Source organism: Notechis scutatus, chromosome 11, assembly GCF_049901735.1.
Source record: "Notechis scutatus isolate UNSWTSFEM ecotype Mainland chromosome 11, rNotScu1.2, whole genome shotgun sequence".
NCBI lineage: Eukaryota > Metazoa > Chordata > Lepidosauria > Squamata > Elapidae > Notechis > Notechis scutatus.
The window spans coordinates 8,075,533-8,094,781 of record NC_142019.1 but is presented as its reverse complement, the minus strand read 5'-3'; the positions used below and the strand labels follow the sequence as shown (position 1 = coordinate 8,094,781).

The window sequence follows — 19,249 nt, the reverse complement described above, 5'->3', positions numbered from 1 at the left end:
TTACTTTGGCAGTAGCTTTCCTAAAATAAGAATCTCCAAAAGAAAAATAAGTTCCCCTTAAAGCTCTTTAGCTATACAAGAAAGATCAGGTCCACACACAAAGGTTCAGTGAAGCTGATCTATTGCTTAAAACCTATGCGCAGGAATCTTCCCAACTAACGGTCAATACCTGCTAAAAGTTAAATAAGGCTCTGCAGCACTTGAGGGGAAGGGGTTGAACTTATTTCTCTTGCGACTACATAGACATTTTAGGCTGATTCCCCCTTTTCACTCCACACACACACACCCCAGTTCTGCTATCATTTCTCCTATATCAAGGAACTTTTTTTTTTATTGTGTTGCTGAATCTGTCACAGCTTTGAAACAGCCCTGGGATATGTAATTGAGACAGAGTGCATGATTGGGCCAAAGATCAGCTAGGGAAGTTCATGACTCAATTAAGATTTGGACTCAAGCCACCTCTTGATGTTGGGCCAATGCACTTAGATCAAATTGCTTTAGCAACTCCTCTGGAAGAGCAGCGTAGACAAGTCTACATTAATGATAACTAAATAATGATTGCATTGCACAGTTTATTTGCTGCTGAGACAATCCTGTACTTAAGCATGTACTATTGAATCGTTCTCATTTGTCCTACCATTGATTATTCTCAGAACACCATGACAGACTCTACAATTCTTCTGGAAGATGTTCAGAAGTTGAAGGACAAAGGAGAGATCGCTCAAGCTTATATTGGCCTGAAGGAGACAAACAGGTACATTACTAAAAATCTTGAACTTTTGTCTCCCAACATTAATTATTATCTCTATTTTCTCTGTCTTTTTGTCTCCCATCCTCCTCCTCTCCAACCTTATGAAATGTACAGAACATTTCAATTGTTGAGCTATTTTGAATGTGAAAAGTCCCATTTAGCATTTGAAACAGCGTATTTGGAAGTGCTTGTAACTTAAGATTTAACACCCTGAGCCCTAAACCGCTTCCAAAAGGACCATAACAGCCCATCTTGAATATGGGATAATTGCTTCAAGCTCCAAACAGGGTATTTTGAATTCAAAACCTTTTACACACCTCCAGCATTTTCAGTCCATAAATCTTGATTTTTAAACGTGTACATTTTGGGTCCTTTAATTTGAATCTCTCTAAAGAGCAAGATGGTTTTAATGCCTTCAGCTTTCATGGGAAAATAAACCTCAAATAAGCTTGAATTTGATGTTTGAAAAGCCTTTTGTGGTTTTGATACACTATTCTGAAATTTGCTAAACCCTCTTGTAAAAATACAGCTTAATGCTGTGCCTTGATTTTCATCTCTCAGCATTGTTCGTACAAAGGGGGAAAAAAACTATTTTAAAATGAAAAATTGTTCCATGGATAGAAAGAAGCTGGTAGATAATGTAGGGTACTGGTGCTCTTTCTTGCCAACTTTGGTTGCAGTATCAGACCTGCCCTTAAGCAGAACAGCAGTGAAAATACTTTCTGATTGGCATTATTGCCCAGAAATATTACATTAGCCTCCTGTCACAGTGAATAAATACCTCTGAGAAGATTCTTCCCTTCTTCAGTTATTTGGGCTGTGTAAAATCCTTCTTATCTGGATCTAATAAAAATGTGGCTTATTTGTTTGGGTTTAATGAATCTGGAATAAAGCAGCTTTATCTGAACACATCTTATCAACTGGATTGTACTCAGGTTATCTTTTACAACTGTGTTACTTCTATAGTAATAGAAGCGATATATAGTTCTATATTCACATTGGAGGAAGTCCCAGTGAAATCAATAGATTTAGGTAGGATTACACAAATACAAGTTAGGAAGGTTGCATTTTTGTTTAAATTTAGGTATTAGGATCTTTACGACATCGGATGAGTAAATAGCTTGGAATTAATATTTACTGAGACCAAAAAAAGAATACTTCTTTTTGTCTCCTAATTACACTCTTCAGCTTGCATTGTCCTTTTACATAACATGTCCCATCATTTCCATCACTTTTTTGTTTTTGTTTCTGCATTTAAAAAAAAAATTGCTTGGAAGATCACCTCAAGACTGTCATTTGCTGAACGAGGATGGCGAACTGTGGCTGGTATATGAAGGGCTGAAACAAGCCAACAGGTTACCAGATTTCTCAGGATGGGGGTGTTGTTGTTGCATTCTTTCTTGCCTTCTTGTGTCACTAACATGCTGTGGGGCTGCTTTTGGCAATTCGATCCAAAGGTGTTTGTTAAAGGAAGAGAAAGAAGAGTGTGCATTTATGTATTAATAAGATTGACATACTGCCTGGCTCAATAGGGCTTTGGGCATCTAAGCCTCATATTAGAAAGAAATCTAGCATTAGGACTGACATGCCTAGGAATCTTCTGACTTGTGTAAAACTTTAAAAGAAGCAGCAGAATCCATTTATAAGTTGGGAACTTCATCAGGATAGGACAAGTGTGGATATGATGGAAAGAAGTCCAACACAGCCAATAAATACAAAATCTGTCTATGTTTTCTACTAGAGGACAAAGTCTTGTTGTTCTGACATTAATTAACACGTTCTTCTCATATGGAATTTTGTTTCTTTATTTGGAAAGAAGGTGAATTTTTTGTTTGTTCTGCTGGCTTCGCTGCCTGGATGATCTCCATCAAAATATTTAATAGACAGAGGAACTACAGTATCTGCTATTACAATTTATGGGGATTTTGCAGTATTAAGTGGACCTATTTCTTAGAGAGTCCCTGAAATCTTGGTGTCAGCTAGAAAAGATGGCGAACCAAACTTAGTTATTGATCTCCCAAAAAGAATGCATAGTCTAAAAACAGAAAGATAAAGTTCAAAACGCATAGTCCTGTACCTATCCTAAGATTAGCGGAATGAAACATGCAAGTAATTAAACCTATTATTTGCTTGTCAGTTTAAGTCATTCCAAATACTGTAGCTATTCTGCAGACCGTTTCCAAAAAAAAATCAGATTTAGGCCACTTTGAAAATGATCTCAACACAGTATGTGCACCCTGTTCTGTAAATATAGCCACTGAATGCATCTACTTATTGGAGAATGGGGAAGTCAGATTTTAAATATACATCTATATTCTCTAAAACTTTCCTGTTTTGTGCTATTTTTGTAGCCAAGTGATAATGAAAGTTTCATTTTTAGCTCAATCAAACAACACTCAAAATGCTACTTTTGCCAAGAATGCCAACTTAACCGGTCTCTTTCCTTTTCTTGTACTGCTAACAAAACACGTACAATTAACTGCATCTTTTTGTAAGTTTGCAAGAAGCTAACTTGGGGGGGGGGGGTTGGTCTACGCTGCAGGGAAAGCAGAGGGAAAGGTGGCTCTGCAGCTTTTTGTTTCTTTGTCCCCGTGTTGTAGAATTGCTGGAAGGTTCTAGAGCAAATGGCAAAGAAACGGAAGGTAAATTATCCCCATTTACCTTCATGTGCTTAGTCAATGTAGCTCTTAGCTGATCTGCTTAGACATATTTAAACCCTGAAAGACTGTGTCTAGATAGTTGAGATAGCACCTGTTTGTAGGAAATGCAGTGCTAGCGTTGATAATGATTATTTATTCTTTGTATGTATGTATTTATTTGTTTCCTCTCACAATTGACATAAGGTGAATCAATCTTTGGTTCACCTGCCCAAGGTTGTACGTTGAATTAGTAGCACAGGATTTCCTCCCCCTCTTTATTTAGTTTCTCTGATATTGGATCTGCAATAATATCCCTTTTAAAACCAAAGCTCTGAAAATCTTTCAAAGCCTCTGATCCATGTGGGTTATTTTTTGCTTTAGTTAGGATATTTCTGTTTCTACTCTGAGCAGAGTAATCCCGAAGAGTAGAAACTGCTTAATAAATACATCTTCACCGTAATAAATTTATTTGTCCCTTTTGCTTATAGGAAACCAATTGTAGGACTCTTTAAGGGCTAGGGTTACTTAATAATTCACTGGGGTTTAGGGACCAGCATTAGCCTAAGATGTTAGGTGTCTTGAGACAGAAAATCGAAATATTCCCTAGGATGATAAAAAGGTAGCAGTCACCAAATTGTATTTATATGTAATAAACTTCAGTTAGATGGTATATGCAATCCTGTTAACTAATTGTTGCCAATTGTAGATTTTCTGCCCTCCCAATAGTGCCCCATAGACTTCCCCCAAATTGTCCTCTTTGCAATAGATGTGGCTGTAAAGTAGCATTTACACCAGCCTTAAGCTTTGCGTGGAGTTCAGCATCTAGAATTACTAGGAGGAGAATTTTAGAAGCTGGAACATGTTAACCTGGCTGAGATTGAGAAACAGCTCTCCAGAAGGATCGACCTGCTTCGTAGTTTTGTAATTCAGCTATTTTGGAAAGAAAACCTGAATGCCCAAACATGCTTGTGCAGAATCAGCCTTAGTTCTGCTGCATGGGTGAAGTCAGTCAAGCCAAGGTGCTTTTTCAAAAGATAACTGGACTTTCTTTCCCTTGAAGACGTTTCGTTTCTCAGAGAAGCTTCTTGGAAGAGAAGTGAAACATCTTTGAGGAAAAACAAAGTTCAGTTGTCTTTTTTTTTTAAAGCACCTTTGGGACAACTATGACCAGGTTGACTCAATCTCCATAGTCAAGTCAAGCAAAGTTTCAGCCTCAAGACACTCAAAAGGGTTTAAAGAACCTTCTTCTGGCTTTCTTTCTTTCCCTGATCAGTCGGTCGCTTACTCCTATCAGCAGCAATTGAAATGCCCAATCTGTGATGAGAAAGTCTTTAACATGTGCTGGTTTATTTCTTTTTCTTCCTCCTCCTCCTCCTCCTCCTCCTCCTCCTCCTCCTCCTCCTCCTCCTCCTCCTCCTCCTCCTCCTCCTCCTCCTCCTCCTCCTCCTCCTCCTCCTCCTCCTCTTCTTTCTTCTTCTTCTTCTTCTTCTTCTTCTTCTTCTTCTTCTTCTTCTTCTTCTTCTTCTTCTTCTTCTTCTTCTTCTTCTTCTTCTTCTTCTTCTTCTTCTTCTTCTTCTTCTTCTTCTTCTTCTTCTTCTTCTTCTTCTTCTTCTTCTTCTTCTTCTTCCTGACTTTCTCTTCCCTCTTGGCCTTCGTCAATTGGCTTCTTGTAGGCTTCTGGAATCTCAGCTGCAGGCTCAGAAGAGAAGCCATGAGAATGATCTGGGGGCCCTCCGTGGAGAGATCCAGAGTCTGAAGGAGGAGAACAACCGCCAACAGCAGTTGCTGGCCCAGAACCTCCAGCTGCCCCCAGAAGCCCGAATAGAGGCCAGCCTGCAGCATGAAATCACCCGTCTGACCAATGAAAACCTGGTAAGGACTTTTCATAACTCAGTAGTCCGAAAAACCCAGCTGTACTTCCAAGGTTTCGGGGAAGAGGACAAAGAAAGGAGATTTTTTAAAGCCTTGTTGATAGCCGTGACTTTCTCAGCTGAGCTTGAGGCCTCCTTTCTCTGGCTGGAGAATTCTGGGAGTTGAAGTCCACAAGTCTTCAAGTTGCCAAGTTTGGAGACCTCTGTTCTAAGGCTTTATATTCTTTACTTTTTTTAAAGCATCAAATTAGGTGTGTATTCAGTTAGTTGCAACATGTGCACGAATCCCAACAAAGCATCTGCAGCTCACTAATTTTCATGCAATACCTTGGAGGAACCTGGGAGTAGTTTCCCACAAGCTATGACCTTCCAGAAATCTTGGGAGACTGCTGCATGCAGAATTCCCAGTTAAGCATGGCTGGTCGTTGGGAGGATCGAGTGAGACATAAGAAAATGGGCATAAGAGAACATCATGTTTAAATTCTCTCTTCCGGGCCTGCTTTTCTACTGCAATATTCCAGTAGAACTTCACTAACCTTACGATAAAAACAGTATGGAAAGGACCAGATTATTTTTGTCTCGGCAAATCTATCCAGAATAGGAACAGGCCTGAAGTCTGCCAAATGTTCCTGAAGGTTTAATGATGACTACCAGGTGCTACAATCCCCTTAAGCCCTGTGGGAGAGAATCTGCCAGAAACCAGGATACAGGATTTGTTGCATCTCTTGAACGAGGTCACATAAATCCTCTGTCATGCTGCATGCATTTCAGTCTCTCTCTTAGAAAGCAAAAGATTTTTATATAAAAACGCCAGGCTTGCCAATATTAGCCAAATGGTGGCATTGCCTTCCAGGTGTCCTGAGTTTTCTCTTGCAGCACTAACAGCACTGGTTTCTGTTTTGTCTGTTGCTTTTCTGGTCCTTTTTTTTAGCCTCTCACCCATTTTGTCCTCAATTTTGTTGGGTAGGATTTAATGGAACAGATGGAGAAGCAGGACAAGACGGTGCGGAAACTGAAAAAGCAGCTGAAAGTTTTTGCCAAAAAAATTGATGAGCTTGAAGGTATAGTACTTACCTGCGGTCAAAATTTTCTGCTTCTAAATATTAAATACAGACATACCTTTTTATCTGTCTGAGACAAAGATTCCTGAAGTTGCTCATGAAAAATACAGTGGTATTCTGCAATAATAATTAAGTTTGGATACATTGAAGGAGCTGCACAGGTTGTCCTAGGAGCTGTGTGCCAGCTGGTTAAGAGAAAATAGATGGCAGCATTGTTTTGAGGTTTTGTTTTTGTTTTTGCACTCCTGTTCTCTTGAATTTTGTTTATTAGAGGTTACAAAAGTAATATATTGAGTTTTGGATCTTTCCCTTGTAGCAACTACATAAGATAGAATTTCCGATAAAGGAGAATATTTGTAGCTCAGGGCTAAACTGTGGGATCTTCAGTGCTTCTTGGTTGTTTTCTTGCTGACATTTCATTACAGAATAGAATAGAATAGAATAGAATAGAATAGAATAGAATAGAATAGAATAGAATAGAATAGAATAGAATAGAATTTAGAATAGAATTCTTTTATTGGCCGAGTGTGATTGGACACACAAGGAATTTGTCTTTGGTGCAAATGCTCTCAGTGTACATAAAAGAAAAGATACATTCGTCGAGAGTCAAGATTCATAAGGTACAACACTTAAATGATACTCATAGGGTACAATAAGCAATCAAATCATACCAGGAAACAATAAAAAATCATTAGGGTACAAGCAATAAGGTTACAGTCATACAGTCACAAGTGGGAGGAGATGGGTAAAAGGAAAGATGGGAGGATTAATAGTAATAATAATGCAGACTTTGTAAATATTTGGACAGTGTTGAGGAAATTATTTGTTTAGCAGAGTGATGGTGTTCAGGAAAAAACTGTCCTTGAATCCAGTTGTTCTGGTGTGCAGTGCTCAGTCTCTAGAGTCGTTTTAAGAGTAGAAGTTGAAACAGTTTATGTCCAGGATGTGAGGGGTCTGTAGATATTTTCACAGCCCTCTTTTTGATTCGTGCAGGATACAGGTCCTCAATTGAAGGCAGGTTGGTAGTAATTGTTTTTTCTGCAGTCCTAATTACACTCCGGAGTCTGTGTCTGTCTTGTTGGCTTGCAGAACCAAACCAGACAGTTATAGAGGTGCAGATGAGAGGCAACTGGGTAACATCATCAGTGTTAGAAGGGAGTGGGGAGCAAACCATGTGGTGGCGAAATGGGCAAACTTAATAAATAAATAAAAGAATAAAACTAAAGAAATACTGGTGCAGGAGAGAATGATGCTTTCCCAACTAATTAATCTCCTTAGAAGACTAGAGGCCGTGTTTTGCCACCTAAGGCAATCTCATGAAACTGTTCCCAAGGTTTGCTCCTGGTTCGCTTCATAACCCAGTCTGTGTTCTTCACCTGGTTGGATTTCGCCCTTCGTAAGGCATTTTCCCAACCACACACCTGAGGGTGGGGGTAAAGGGCTCTTTTAAAGATTACATTAAAGGAGTGGCCGAGATCAAATCATTGCCTTCCCTTTGCCACGCTAAATGCCACGCTGTGCTGGCGAGTATGCACGTCTGTGTTTCAGCTCCTGAATTCAACAAGGTATGCGGGCAGACCGGGAAAATGTCAGAGCTATGTAGAAACTCCGGATTCTAGAAGCTTTCTGTTATTGATCTGCTGCCGGCTAACCTCAGCCAGGGTTGCTGTGTGTTGTATTTATTGTCGTAGGCTGACACAAAGCCAGGTTCAGTTTCTAGCTGATCAGCATTCCAGAGCATATTTTTGATTTTAACTCTTCTGGTGAGGGCATTCCTTTAGCACTTCTCCCCTCCCCAAAATGATTGTTTCCAGTATTTCCTTAAGAGAGTTTTATAGATCTCTCCTCTCCCTCTTCTTCTCCCTCTCCTCTCCATTCCCCTTCCTTCCCCTCTCCTCTCCTCCCCTCTCCTCCCCCTTCCTTCCCCTCTGCTCCCCTCTCCCTTCCCCTTCCTTCCCCTCTGCTCCCCTCTCCCTTCCCCTTCCTTCCCCTCTCCTCCCCTCCCCCTTCTTCCTCCTCTCCCTTCTTCCTTCCCTCCCCTCTCCCTCCCCTTCCTTCCCTCTCTTCCCTCTCCCTCCCCTTGCTTCTCCTCCCTCTCCTTCCTTCCCTCTCCTCCCTCTCCCCTTCTCCCTCTCCCCTCTCCTTCCCCTCTCTCCTCCCCTTCCTTCCCTCTCTTGCCCTCTCCCTCCCCTTCCTTCTCCTCCTTCTCCTTCCTTCCCTCTCCTCCCCTCCTTTCCCCTTCTCTTCTCTCCTCTCCCTCCCCTCCCTTTCCTTCCCTTCCTTCTCTCCTTCTTCTCCCCTCTCCTTCCTTCCCCTCTCCTCCCTCCTTTCCCCTTCCTTCCTCCTCTCTCCCTTCCCTCTCCTCCCTCCCCTTCCTTCCCCTCCTCCCCTCTCCTTCCTTCCTTCTCCTCCCTTCTCCTTCCTTCCCTCTCCTCCCCTCTCCCCTTCCTTCTCTCCTCTCCCCTCCTTCCCCTTCTCTCCCCCTCTCTCCCTCCCCTTCCCCTCCTCCCCTCCCTTCCTTCCTTCCCCTCTCCCTCCCCTCCTTCTCCTCCCTCCTTCCTTCCCTCTCCTCCCCTCCCTTCCTTCCCTCTCTTCCCTCTCCCTCCCCTTCCTTCTCCTCCCTCTCCTTCCTTCCCCTCTCCTCCCCTCCCCTTCCTTCCCCTCTCCCTCCCCTCCCCTTCCTTCCCTCCCTCTCCTTCCTTCCCCTCCCTCCCCCCCTTCCTTCCCTCCCCTCTCCTCCTTCCTTCCCTCCCTCTCCTTCCTTCCTCTCTCCTCCCCCCCTTCCTTCCTCTCTTCCCCTCCCTTCCCTCTCCTCCTCCCTTCCTTCCCTCTCTTCCCCTCTCCCTTCCCCTCCTCCCCCCCTTCCTTCCCTCTCTTCCCCTCTCCCTCCCCTTCCTTCTCCTCCCCTCTCCTTCCTTCCCCTCTCCTCCCCTCCTTTCCCCTTCCTTCTCTCCTCTACTCCCCTCTCCCTTCCCCTCTCCTCCCCTCCCCTTCCTTCCCCTCTCCTCCCCTTCTCTCCTTGCTCTTCCCTCCCTCCCTTCCTTCCAGGGGTGACCAACCTGAGTCACTACGTACTTCAGCTCCCAGAATTCCCAGCTGGGGAATTCTGGGAGCTGAAGTCACTGGTCTTAAAAAGTTGCCAAATTTGGACACACCTGTTGTAGAGCTTTATGGGTGCTTCATAAACAACGTGTGCTTTCTCAGCAACCTCCTAACGGATTGTAACTAATTCCTTAACTCTCAGGAAGAAAACTCCACCGTTCAGGGCCACCTTTCTGGGTCAAATCAAGCTTTTGTTCACCTCCTGTTCCCTCTTCCTTTCCTTGATTTAGTGGGCCAGATGGAGAACATTTCACCTGGACAAATCATTGACGAGCCAATACATCCTGTGAATATTCCAAGGAAAGAAAAAGACTTCCAAGGAATGTTAGAGTACAAGAAAGAGGATGAACCCAAACTCGTTAAGAATCTTATTTTAGGTGAGAGGCCTTTCGGCTTACGAAATGCGCCGTGTGGTGGTTTTGCAAACATACGCCCTTTTTTTTAATCATTATGTACAATTTTATTGTTAAGTCTACTGCACAGCAGGTTCCATTCTCTCCTTCAATAGCTTTATGCTCTTCTATTCTATAATAAGCCCAGGTAATTTTTTTTTTAAATTGGTGATTGCACAAAGGAAAACAAACTTGGAATAGAATCAGTAGCATCCATTTAAAAAGAACAGAGAAGTAGTATTACTTCAAAAGGCTTTTTTAAAAAAATTATTTTGCTTTTGAGTCAATCTGGACAAGTTCTTGGCAAGCTTTTTCAGAAGTGGGTTGCTATTGCTTCTCTCTGGGGGCTAAGAGACACTGGTCGGGTGTCGCAGTCGGCTTCTCACCTGAGGCAGGACAAGAACTCGTATTTTCCTAGTTCCCTTGAACCACTTCTGGCTCTCTGCTGTTTTATTAGGGCATGTTGAATACAGTGATGCAATATATAGGGGGCGCAATGGCTCAAAGCTTGTCAGCTCCCATTCCTTACCTCAGCTCCTGCCCACCTAGCACTTTGAAAGCATGCAAATGCAAGTAGATAAATAGGTACCACTTCGGTGGGAAGGTAACAGCATTCTATGTGCCTTTGGCTGGCCAGATGACCACGAAAATGTCTTCGGACAAGGCTGGCTCCTTGGTTAAGAAACGGAGATGAGCGCTGCCCCCTAGAGTCAGGCACGACATGGACAGGGGAAACCTTTACCTTTAAATACAGTGATCTACAAATTCCTGTATTCCTTTTTGTGACTTCTCCCTCCCTCAGACCTGAAGCCTCGTGGAGTGGCAGTAAATCTCATCCCAGGGCTGCCAGCTTACATTTTGTTCATGTGCGTCCGCCACGCCGACTACCTTAACGATGATCAAAAAGTGAGGTCCTTGCTGACTTCTACGATTAACGGCATCAAAAAAATTTTGAAGGTCAGTTTACGGTTTCGATTGAAACGTCACTCCGGAGTTTATTAAAAATACTGTTGATGAGCTCTGTATCATACAGACTCTGTCATGAAAACGCGATCAGGCAACTAAAGTATTTTTCTGTTAGAATAATAAAGGACAACCTAGCCCCGTGATGGCGAACCTATGGCACGGGTTTCACAGGTGGCACACAGGACCATTTGTGTGGGTATGTGAGCCCCAGCCAAACTTACCTGCACTGTGCATGTATGCGCCTCCCACTGGTTTCAGCCAGTTTGAGGCCTTTTTCGGCCTCCCAGAGGCTCGAGGGAAGCCTCTGCAGCCTTTGCAGGCCAAAAAACAGGCCCGTTTTGTCACTTCTGGTACTTCCAGTCACTTCAAGTATTTGGAGGCCGAAAAATGGGCCCATTTTTCAGCCTCCAAAGGCTGCAGAGGCTTCCCTCGAGCCTCTGGGAGGCCGAAAATCAGCTGGGAGGCGCACGCATGCAAAATGCAGATAAGGGGGAGTGTGTTGCATGCACATGCGCAGGGGGGGACACATTGCATTGTGGGTGCCGGCACACGCACACTTTCGGCACACCACAACAAAAAGGTCTGCCATCACTGACCTAGCCTCATCTCCATTCATGGCACAGATTCTGTGATGACCTGTGGTCTCTCAAAATAACCCAAAACATACATTAAAGTCCAGTAATGCCTTCAACTTAACTTCACTGTTTTATTAGGCACAGTTTAAAGTCACAAAAGTAAATATATTATGAGGCAAAAGGAAACCCAAAACAAACTGCATTGATGAGAGTTCCGAAGCAAACCAAGATAATTAATCATACATTCCAGGAAGATAACCGGGGAGAGTCCATGGGAAGAACGCCAACGAAGATAAACCTCATTCAAAGGAAGCACTAAATTTGACTCCAGCAATTCTGGCTATGCAGTTACAAACTTATATACATAGCTCCCAGCTGCAAGCCACGAGGAGGAACGTGGTAATCTCCCGAGTAGACCTCACTTTTCCCTGATCCTCTTCTCTCTGCGTGCCCTAGGATGGAGAGGGGATGGGCCCGGGTCCTCCTCTGACTGTCCAGCCGGCCTCTGCCCTTCCCCAGCCTCCTCCACCACCTCTGGAGCCACACTCCCACTCCCTGTTGGCTGTTCCTCCTCTTCCTCAGAGTCAGTCTCCACCAGGGGCATGACAGATTCCCTGATGCAGAAATGGATTCAAAGAGAGTCCCAAAGGTGCTTTTTTTTTTTTTTTTAAAAAAAGGCAACTGGACTTTCGTTTTTTCCTCGAAGACATTTCGCCTCTCATCCAAGGAGCTTCTTCAGTCCTGACTGAAACTTCTTGGAATGAGAAACGAAACGTCTTGAAGACAAAACGAAAGTCCAGCTGCCTTTTTTGAAAAAGCACCTTTGGGATAACCGTGACCTGGATGACTGAGAACCTCCAGTCAAAGAGAGGCACACAGAACCCGGTAGAAGTGCTGCTGTACCTTTTATATTTTGTAAAATAAATGTTCCATGATCAATAATCTTGTGTTTTAAACCTCCTTTAATGCACGCTGCCTTTTCATTATTATTTCGTATTTTTTTGCTTTTAGAAAAGAGGCGATGACTTTGAAACGGTCTCCTTCTGGCTATCCAACACATGCCGATTTTTGCATTGTTTGAAGCAGTATAGCGGTGAAGAAGTAAGTTCTCCATTTTGGTTTATTTCCATTGGTGAAAGCGCTTTGGAGGTTTGAAGTGGGCGTGAGTCTCATTCCTCTAGCAGGCTTAAAGAAAGTTAGCCACTGCGATGACCCGGGGCATGGCACAAAAGCAACAAGGTCACAAGAGTAGGTAAAATCCCTTTAATAACTGCAACTTGGCCCCCAATGTCCAGTTAAAACTCATCGGCTGGAGAAAAAACTCTCGCAAGAACAGTTTTTAAACAGAAGAAATTCAGTCCGAACCTTAAGTACATCTAAATTATAAATAAAAACCAACACAAACCATGCTGCAGCAATTAACGAGACAGGGCAGGATACGGAATTGAAGACTTCAAAAGATAATGAAACACACAGAGTTGGGAGGACGCCAGAACCCAGATAAGACTTGACAAACAAAGATAATTCACGCTTCGCTTCCAGCAAGGTGCTGTGTGCAAATGCCCTTTTAAAATCCTGTTTTCCCAGCTGCAGCTAATGAAGGGGATCAGGGCCCTTTCCTCCACCGTAACCCACGTTGCTCCCTTATCCGTTCCTCCCTGCGTGCCCTAGGATGAAGAGAGGGTGGGCCTGGGTCTTCCTCTGAATGCCCAGCCGGACTGTGCCCTTCCCCAGTTTCCTCCACAACCACTGGAGCCACACTCCCACTCCATATCAGCTGTTCGACCCCCCCCTTGGAATCAGATTCCAACAGGGGAATGACACCCACACTGTTCTTCACCCAAAGGATTTTTTTTAATTAAGTCATTATCCTCCTCACCTGTTTGAATGCAACAGCATAAAATACATTAATGTAAAAAGAAAATTCTTTCTCTCTGCCTTCAGGGGTTTATGAAACATAACACAACTCGTCAGAACGAACATTGCCTGACTAATTTCGATCTTGCCGAGTACAGACAAGTATTAAGCGACCTGGCCATCCAGATTTACCAGCAACTCGTTCGAGTTCTAGAGAATATTTTGCAGCCCATGATTGGTAAGGCGAAAGTGAAGGACGTGAGAGAAAAACCAGTGGAGATTTTTGGGGGGGTTCTAATTAAGAAAGTCATTTTCATCGTTTGGATTTTTCTCTGATAGCGTCCATCAATATTACTATGCAATGAAAGAATTTTGTTTTGTGTCAATTGTGTAAGCCGAGTTCAGAGGTTAATTTTGCTACGTGCTAATGCAATCTTAAATTGCATTAACAGACAGATACGATCGAGATCAAGTGAGGTACTAATGCCACTCTATAAAGCCTTAGTAAGACCACACCTAGAATACTGCATCCAGTTTTGTTCACCACACTATAAAAAGATGTTGAGACTCTAGAAAAAGTACAGAGAAGAGCAACCAGGATGATTAGCAGATGAGGATAAAACGTTCAATGAACTGTTAAGTAACTGGGCCTGGCTAGTCTAGTAAAGAGAAGGACCAGGGGAGACAGGATAGCGGTCTTCCAATATCTGAGGGGCTGCCACAGAGAAGAGGAGGGGGTCAATCTATTTTCTAAAGCACCTGTAGGCCAGACAAGGAACAATGGATAGAAACTGAACAAGGAGAGATTCAACCTGGAAATAAGGAGAAACTTTCTGACAGTGAGAACAATCAACCAATGGAACAGAAGTTGCCTTTGGAAGTTGTGGGAACATCATCACTTGAGACTTTCAAGAAGAGATTGGACTCCCATCTGTCAGAAATGGTGTAGGGTCTCCCGCTTGGGCAGGTGGTTGGACTAGATGACCTACAAGGTCCCTTCCAACTCTGATTATCTGTTATGCTTAGGGTTATTAAGCAAATCAAGCAGTGGCTGTCTATAGCTACTACAGGTAGTCCTCGACTTACAACAGTTCATTTAATGACTGCTCAAAGTTACAGTGGCACTGAAAAAAGGCCTTATCATATTTCATGCTGACAACCATTTCTGCATCCCCATAGTCAAGTAATCAAAATTCAGACGCTTGGCAACTGACTCATATTTATGACAGTTGCAGTCATAAATGGGGAAGGAAGATTTACTTTACAACTGTCTCACCTAGCAGCCGAAATTTTGGGCTCAACTGTGGTCGCACGTCAAGGACTACCAGTATTTATGATGTCTATGCCAGGTGGCTGTTGAGAACTGGCTGACACCAAAGAGGTTTTCTGGTTCTTAAGACCCACTTATGGACTTTCCAACAGTAGCTAGTCTGTGCTGTGCTTGGGTAACTCTCCTTGAGGTGGCTTGTCCTATTCCAGGTTTATCTTTGGCCATTTGGAGAAGACTTGCTGGTGCGGTGGCCTAGAGGTGGAGCTCTCACCTCACAATCAGGAGGCTAGGAGTTTGATCCTAGGGAGAGACAGAAATTTCTCTCTCTGGGTACAATGAGAATATATCTGCTGGAAAAAAAAAACCTCCACATTGGTGACAGGAAGGGCATCCGGCCAGCAAACACTCAGTTCCATTCAGTTGCCCAGACATCACCTCGCAAGGGATTATGGAGTCATTAAAAGAATATGATTTGGTGAAGACTTGCCTGTTTCAGTAGATTTTTTTTGGGGGGGGGTTAGTATGGAACTGGGCATTTGCTTTCATTTTAGTTTGACGTGTTCCTGTGCCACAGTTGTTTTCTCGTTAACGGTGTCCTTCCTTATTTTCAATTTTTTAAAGGAATATTTGTCATTGTTTATCCCTGCTTCCTTTGTTTCTGAGTTATTCCTCAGTTGAATTAATGTGACCCCCTTTTCTCAGTTTCAGGAATGCTGGAGCACGAAACCATCCAAGGAGTGTCGGGGGTGAAACCCACCGGCCTTCGGAAGAGAACCTCTAGCATCGCTGACGAAGGGACCTACACCCTGGATTCCATCATGCGTCAGCTGAACACCTTCCACTCCATCATGTGCCAGCATGGCATGGACCCTGAGCTGATCAAGCAGGTGGTCAAACAGACGTTCTACATCATTGGGGCCGTGACCCTCAATAACCTTCTGCTGCGGAAGGACATGTGCTCCTGGAGCAAAGGAATGCAGATAAGGTGGGGGAGATCTCTTTCAGAAGATTAAGTCCTTTGGGGTCCATTTCTTGGCTGAGCAGGGAGTTATTTTGAGTCAGCTATGTTCTTAACCTGAAGGTCTTGCTGGGCTGAAACGTTGGTTTACCAAGCAGGCAGGTCTCTAGCTGTGAAGGTTAGCCTGCCATATTTCTGTGTAGAATGAATGAAGGATGCATGAATGTGTATTTCTGAAAGCATCTCTCGGATAAACAGTCACTAAACAGGGCAACTGTTAAGCAAAGGGTGCCTGTAGTTTGAACTCTTAACATTGTTCTGACCCAACCGGGTTCCCAAAGAGCAAACACAGACAAAGGCAGCAGCCCCCACCTTTTAAGGTTTAATAACGAGTTCTGTTCCTTTCCACTAATTAGCTCTGAAAGAGCCTTGCCAATTTGTTTGTCAAGGCTTCCAAAAACCCAGAGATAAGAACTAATTTACAAGATTATCCAAACATGAACTAAGTTGTCCACAAGTTGAACTTCAGAGCTTCTTTGCTGTCTGCAAAGAACACTTTTCCAAACCTGGCTTTTATCCTCTTGAGGGAGGGGCCATTACCTTGCAGCCGAGTCGCCTGTGCTGCTGTAACTGCTCTCTCCTACGATCAATCCTGTGTTTATGTGCACTTGGCACAGGCTCCTCGGGAACCTCCTCATTGCTGCTGCCAGCCCCCACAATCTCTGAAGGCAGCAGTCCACTCCCTGATGGTCCTGGCCCCTCATCTGAGTCCTCGTTCTCCTCAGCCATCTGCACCTGCTGCTGGCTAACCATAACAAATGTGATGCTGTAAATGGGATACCCTGACTAGTAACTTTCTTTTCGTATGCTGATTAATAATAATAATAACGATCATCGATTACATTTAAATGCCGCCTGATTCTTGGCTGTTCTTGGTGACTTACAAATTGTTAGAAATGGGGGGGGGGAAACAAAGGAACAGAGAGGTCAGAGAAAAAGTCTATTAACTATTTAAAAATCAGAATTCCAGAACAGACCAGTATGTTTTTCTATCTGAATCAAAACCTTGTTCCCCCCGCTAACTGTAAAAGAACACAACTCAATGGGAAACTTTTCCCTCTATCAAATTTCACGTGAAGTACCAGAAAAAGTAGGAATTAGGGAAATGTTCATTCCTTGTTTCGTCTTCTAAAGGTATTCTGAGCAAGGAGCTGCTCTTTCCCTCGTAACAAACCAGTTTTGTTAATAATTAACAGAATACCTCTTGAAGGGCTACTGAGCAAGCATGCCTCGAGAAAACAATTCCCACTTAGGCAAACTGACTTTAAAAAGTTGTTATAAAGATTTTTGATTGAATTTTTTTCCCCCCAAATCACATCAACCCCGCAGGTACAATGTAAGCCAGCTGGAAGAATGGCTTCGTGACAAAAACCTGATGACCAGCGGTGCAAAGGAGACTCTGGAGCCCTTGATCCAGGCTGCTCAGCTGCTGCAAGTGAAAAAGAAGACCGAAGAGGACGCCGGCGCCATCTGCTCCATGTGCCATGCGTTGACTACCGCACAGGTAACCCTCTTCCTGGACAAGAGCAACGAAGACGGTTAGGGGACTGGAGGCTAAAACGTATGAAGACCTGTTGCAGGAATTGGGTGTCAGCTCATAAAACATGTCTATGCCTGTTTTAGGGTTGCCCTGAAATAGGGGGGCGGAAATTTGAAGGAGCAGCGGGGCAGTTTAAAACCGAAAAGTGCATTCCATTCTTATCTTGCAAAGATTGTAACTAAGTGACCGGAGTTTCTGCCCCAAAAATCTCTAATTGGAGAACGTGATTGATGACTCTCAGCTATGAAGGGGTTTCAGCTGGAGAATATGAATTATGATACACCCAGAGAGGTTGGGGTGGGGGTGGGGGAAACAGGGTCATAGGTGATAGTAAATTATGTGTCCCAGAATCGGCTTCACGCGGGTTATGCAGGCATGTTTGTTCCTAATAAATCCTTTGAAGTTTTTGAAGCTTGGCTCGAAGTCCAGGGGTGTCAAGCTCCATTTCATGGAGGGCCGCATCAAGGTTGTGTTTGTGACCTTGGTGGGCTGGGGTGAGCATGGCCAGCATGACATCACTTGGCTTGGGGAGGTGCCTGTGTTGTCCCAAGTGCTCTGCCAGTGAAAAGGGGAACCCAAGCTCTGTTTTTGGTTGTGACGACCTCCTGCAACCCTCTGCCAGCGAAAACGGAGCTCGGGGGGTGGGGGTGGGGGCACACGCAGCCCTCACGAGCTCCATTTTTGCGGGCTGGTGGTCCTTTGCTGTTTCCAGGGCCAGATCTAAGAACCCCCACGAGCCGGATTCGGGCCCTGGTCCTTGAATTTGAGACCCCTGATCTAGTCTAATAAAGAGAAGGACTAGGGGTGACATGATAGCAGTGTTCCAATATCTAAGGAGTTGCCACACAAAGACGAGGGAGTCAAGCTATTCTCCAAAGCACCTTAAAGGCAGGACAAGAAGCAACGGGTGGAAACTAATCAAGGAGAGAAGCAACTTAGAACTAAGGAGAAATTTCCTGACAGTTAGAACAATTAATCAATGGAACAACTTGCGTCCAGAAGTTCTGAATGCTCCCACACTGGAAGTTTTTAAGAAGAGATTGTACAACCATTTGTCTGAAGTGGTGTAGGGTTTCCTGCCTAAGCAGGGGGTTGGACTAGAAGACCTCTAAGGTCCCTTCCAACTGCATTATTCTGTTATACCACCCTGGCTGAGTTGACTGCACGCTTCACTTCTCTGTGCCTTTTGCCATTTTGCTCTTCCGGTGGAATTCGCATTCACTGCTTGCTCAGCTCAGCAGGGTGAACCATAATAAAAATGCAAAGATTGAAAAGGAGGAAGCTTTGCAAACCCCTCCGCCGAATGCAGTCGACATTAAAGACAAAGGTCTCCGTTTTGTGTCCGGGATTTATTTCACGGAGAAGAATAGAAAGGCGCCCTTTGTTCTTTTAGAGGGAAGGATTTCTTTTTAATCCTTCGGAACGGAGCGCGATGTCTGTTTGGTACAATTGTGACCACTTGCATTCCAACGTTGCTCTCCACTGAAACAGGATAGACCGCTTGAAAGACTGCGCTTAGCAACGATGATTGTTTTTTGTTTTTTTAAATATCCTACAAAGTGATTTAAGATTTCAAGCTGAATGTAGATTTTATCTTAGATTAGAGCAGGGGTTCCCAAACTTGGCAACGTTAAGACTTGTGGACTTCAACTCCCAGAATTCTGGGAGTTGAAGTCCACAAGTCTTAAAGTTGCCAAGTTTGGAGACCTCTGATTTAGAGCGATCCTATTGCAATCAAGCCATGATTAACGTTTCCCGTGACTTAAATTTAAAACGTTTGTTGGGGGTAAGTAGCAAGAATGCGTCAACATTACCTTCTCCTTTTTTTCTTTTAGATTGTGAAAGTGTTGAACTTATATACTCCCGTTAACGAGTTTGAAGAAAGAGTGTCTGTGTCTTTTATCCGGACAATACAGGTAAATTTTTATTTTCTTGTCTCACGGATGGCATCTACTGATATTGGAAGTGTGGTAAGAAGGACCATCCTACCTCCAAAGACTTGGGTTAGTTTGTGGGGGGAAAGGTGTGAGTGTCTAAGAAAATGTTTTCATATTAATGGAAGCAATAGGTCCCTGTTTATGGATCCTTTGGGAAGAGGAATGAAAAGTTTTCCCAGGCACTTTCTTGCACACTCAGCTGGTAGGAACGAGGACAACAAACATTTGTCTTTTAGCAATAAATTGAGGCGAAATTGTATTAATGAAAAC

The 19,249-nt window shown here is 43.7% G+C and overlaps 1 protein-coding gene across 4 annotated transcripts in view; it reads left to right on the top strand.

Moving 5' to 3' along the window:
- MYO5A (myosin VA) overlaps positions 1-19,249 on the top strand; it is a 66,900-nt gene that overhangs the window by 41,322 nt on the left and 6,329 nt on the right. For 3 of the 4 annotated variants that reach the window (XM_026684114.2, XM_087972880.1, XM_087972882.1), the window contains 11 exons: positions 654-754; positions 2,029-2,106; positions 5,064-5,262; positions 6,229-6,322; positions 9,655-9,801; positions 10,619-10,773; positions 12,369-12,458; positions 13,302-13,452; positions 15,187-15,469; positions 16,832-17,006; positions 18,878-18,958. In XM_026684114.2, coding sequence (XP_026539899.1) covers positions 654-754; positions 2,029-2,106; positions 5,064-5,262; positions 6,229-6,322; positions 9,655-9,801; positions 10,619-10,773; positions 12,369-12,458; positions 13,302-13,452; positions 15,187-15,469; positions 16,832-17,006; positions 18,878-18,958 — 1,554 coding nt within the window. The remainder of the gene's footprint in view (positions 1-653; positions 755-2,028; positions 2,107-5,063; positions 5,263-6,228; positions 6,323-9,654; positions 9,802-10,618; positions 10,774-12,368; positions 12,459-13,301; positions 13,453-15,186; positions 15,470-16,831; positions 17,007-18,877; positions 18,959-19,249) is intronic. The other variant, XM_087972881.1, reaches the window with a different exon arrangement.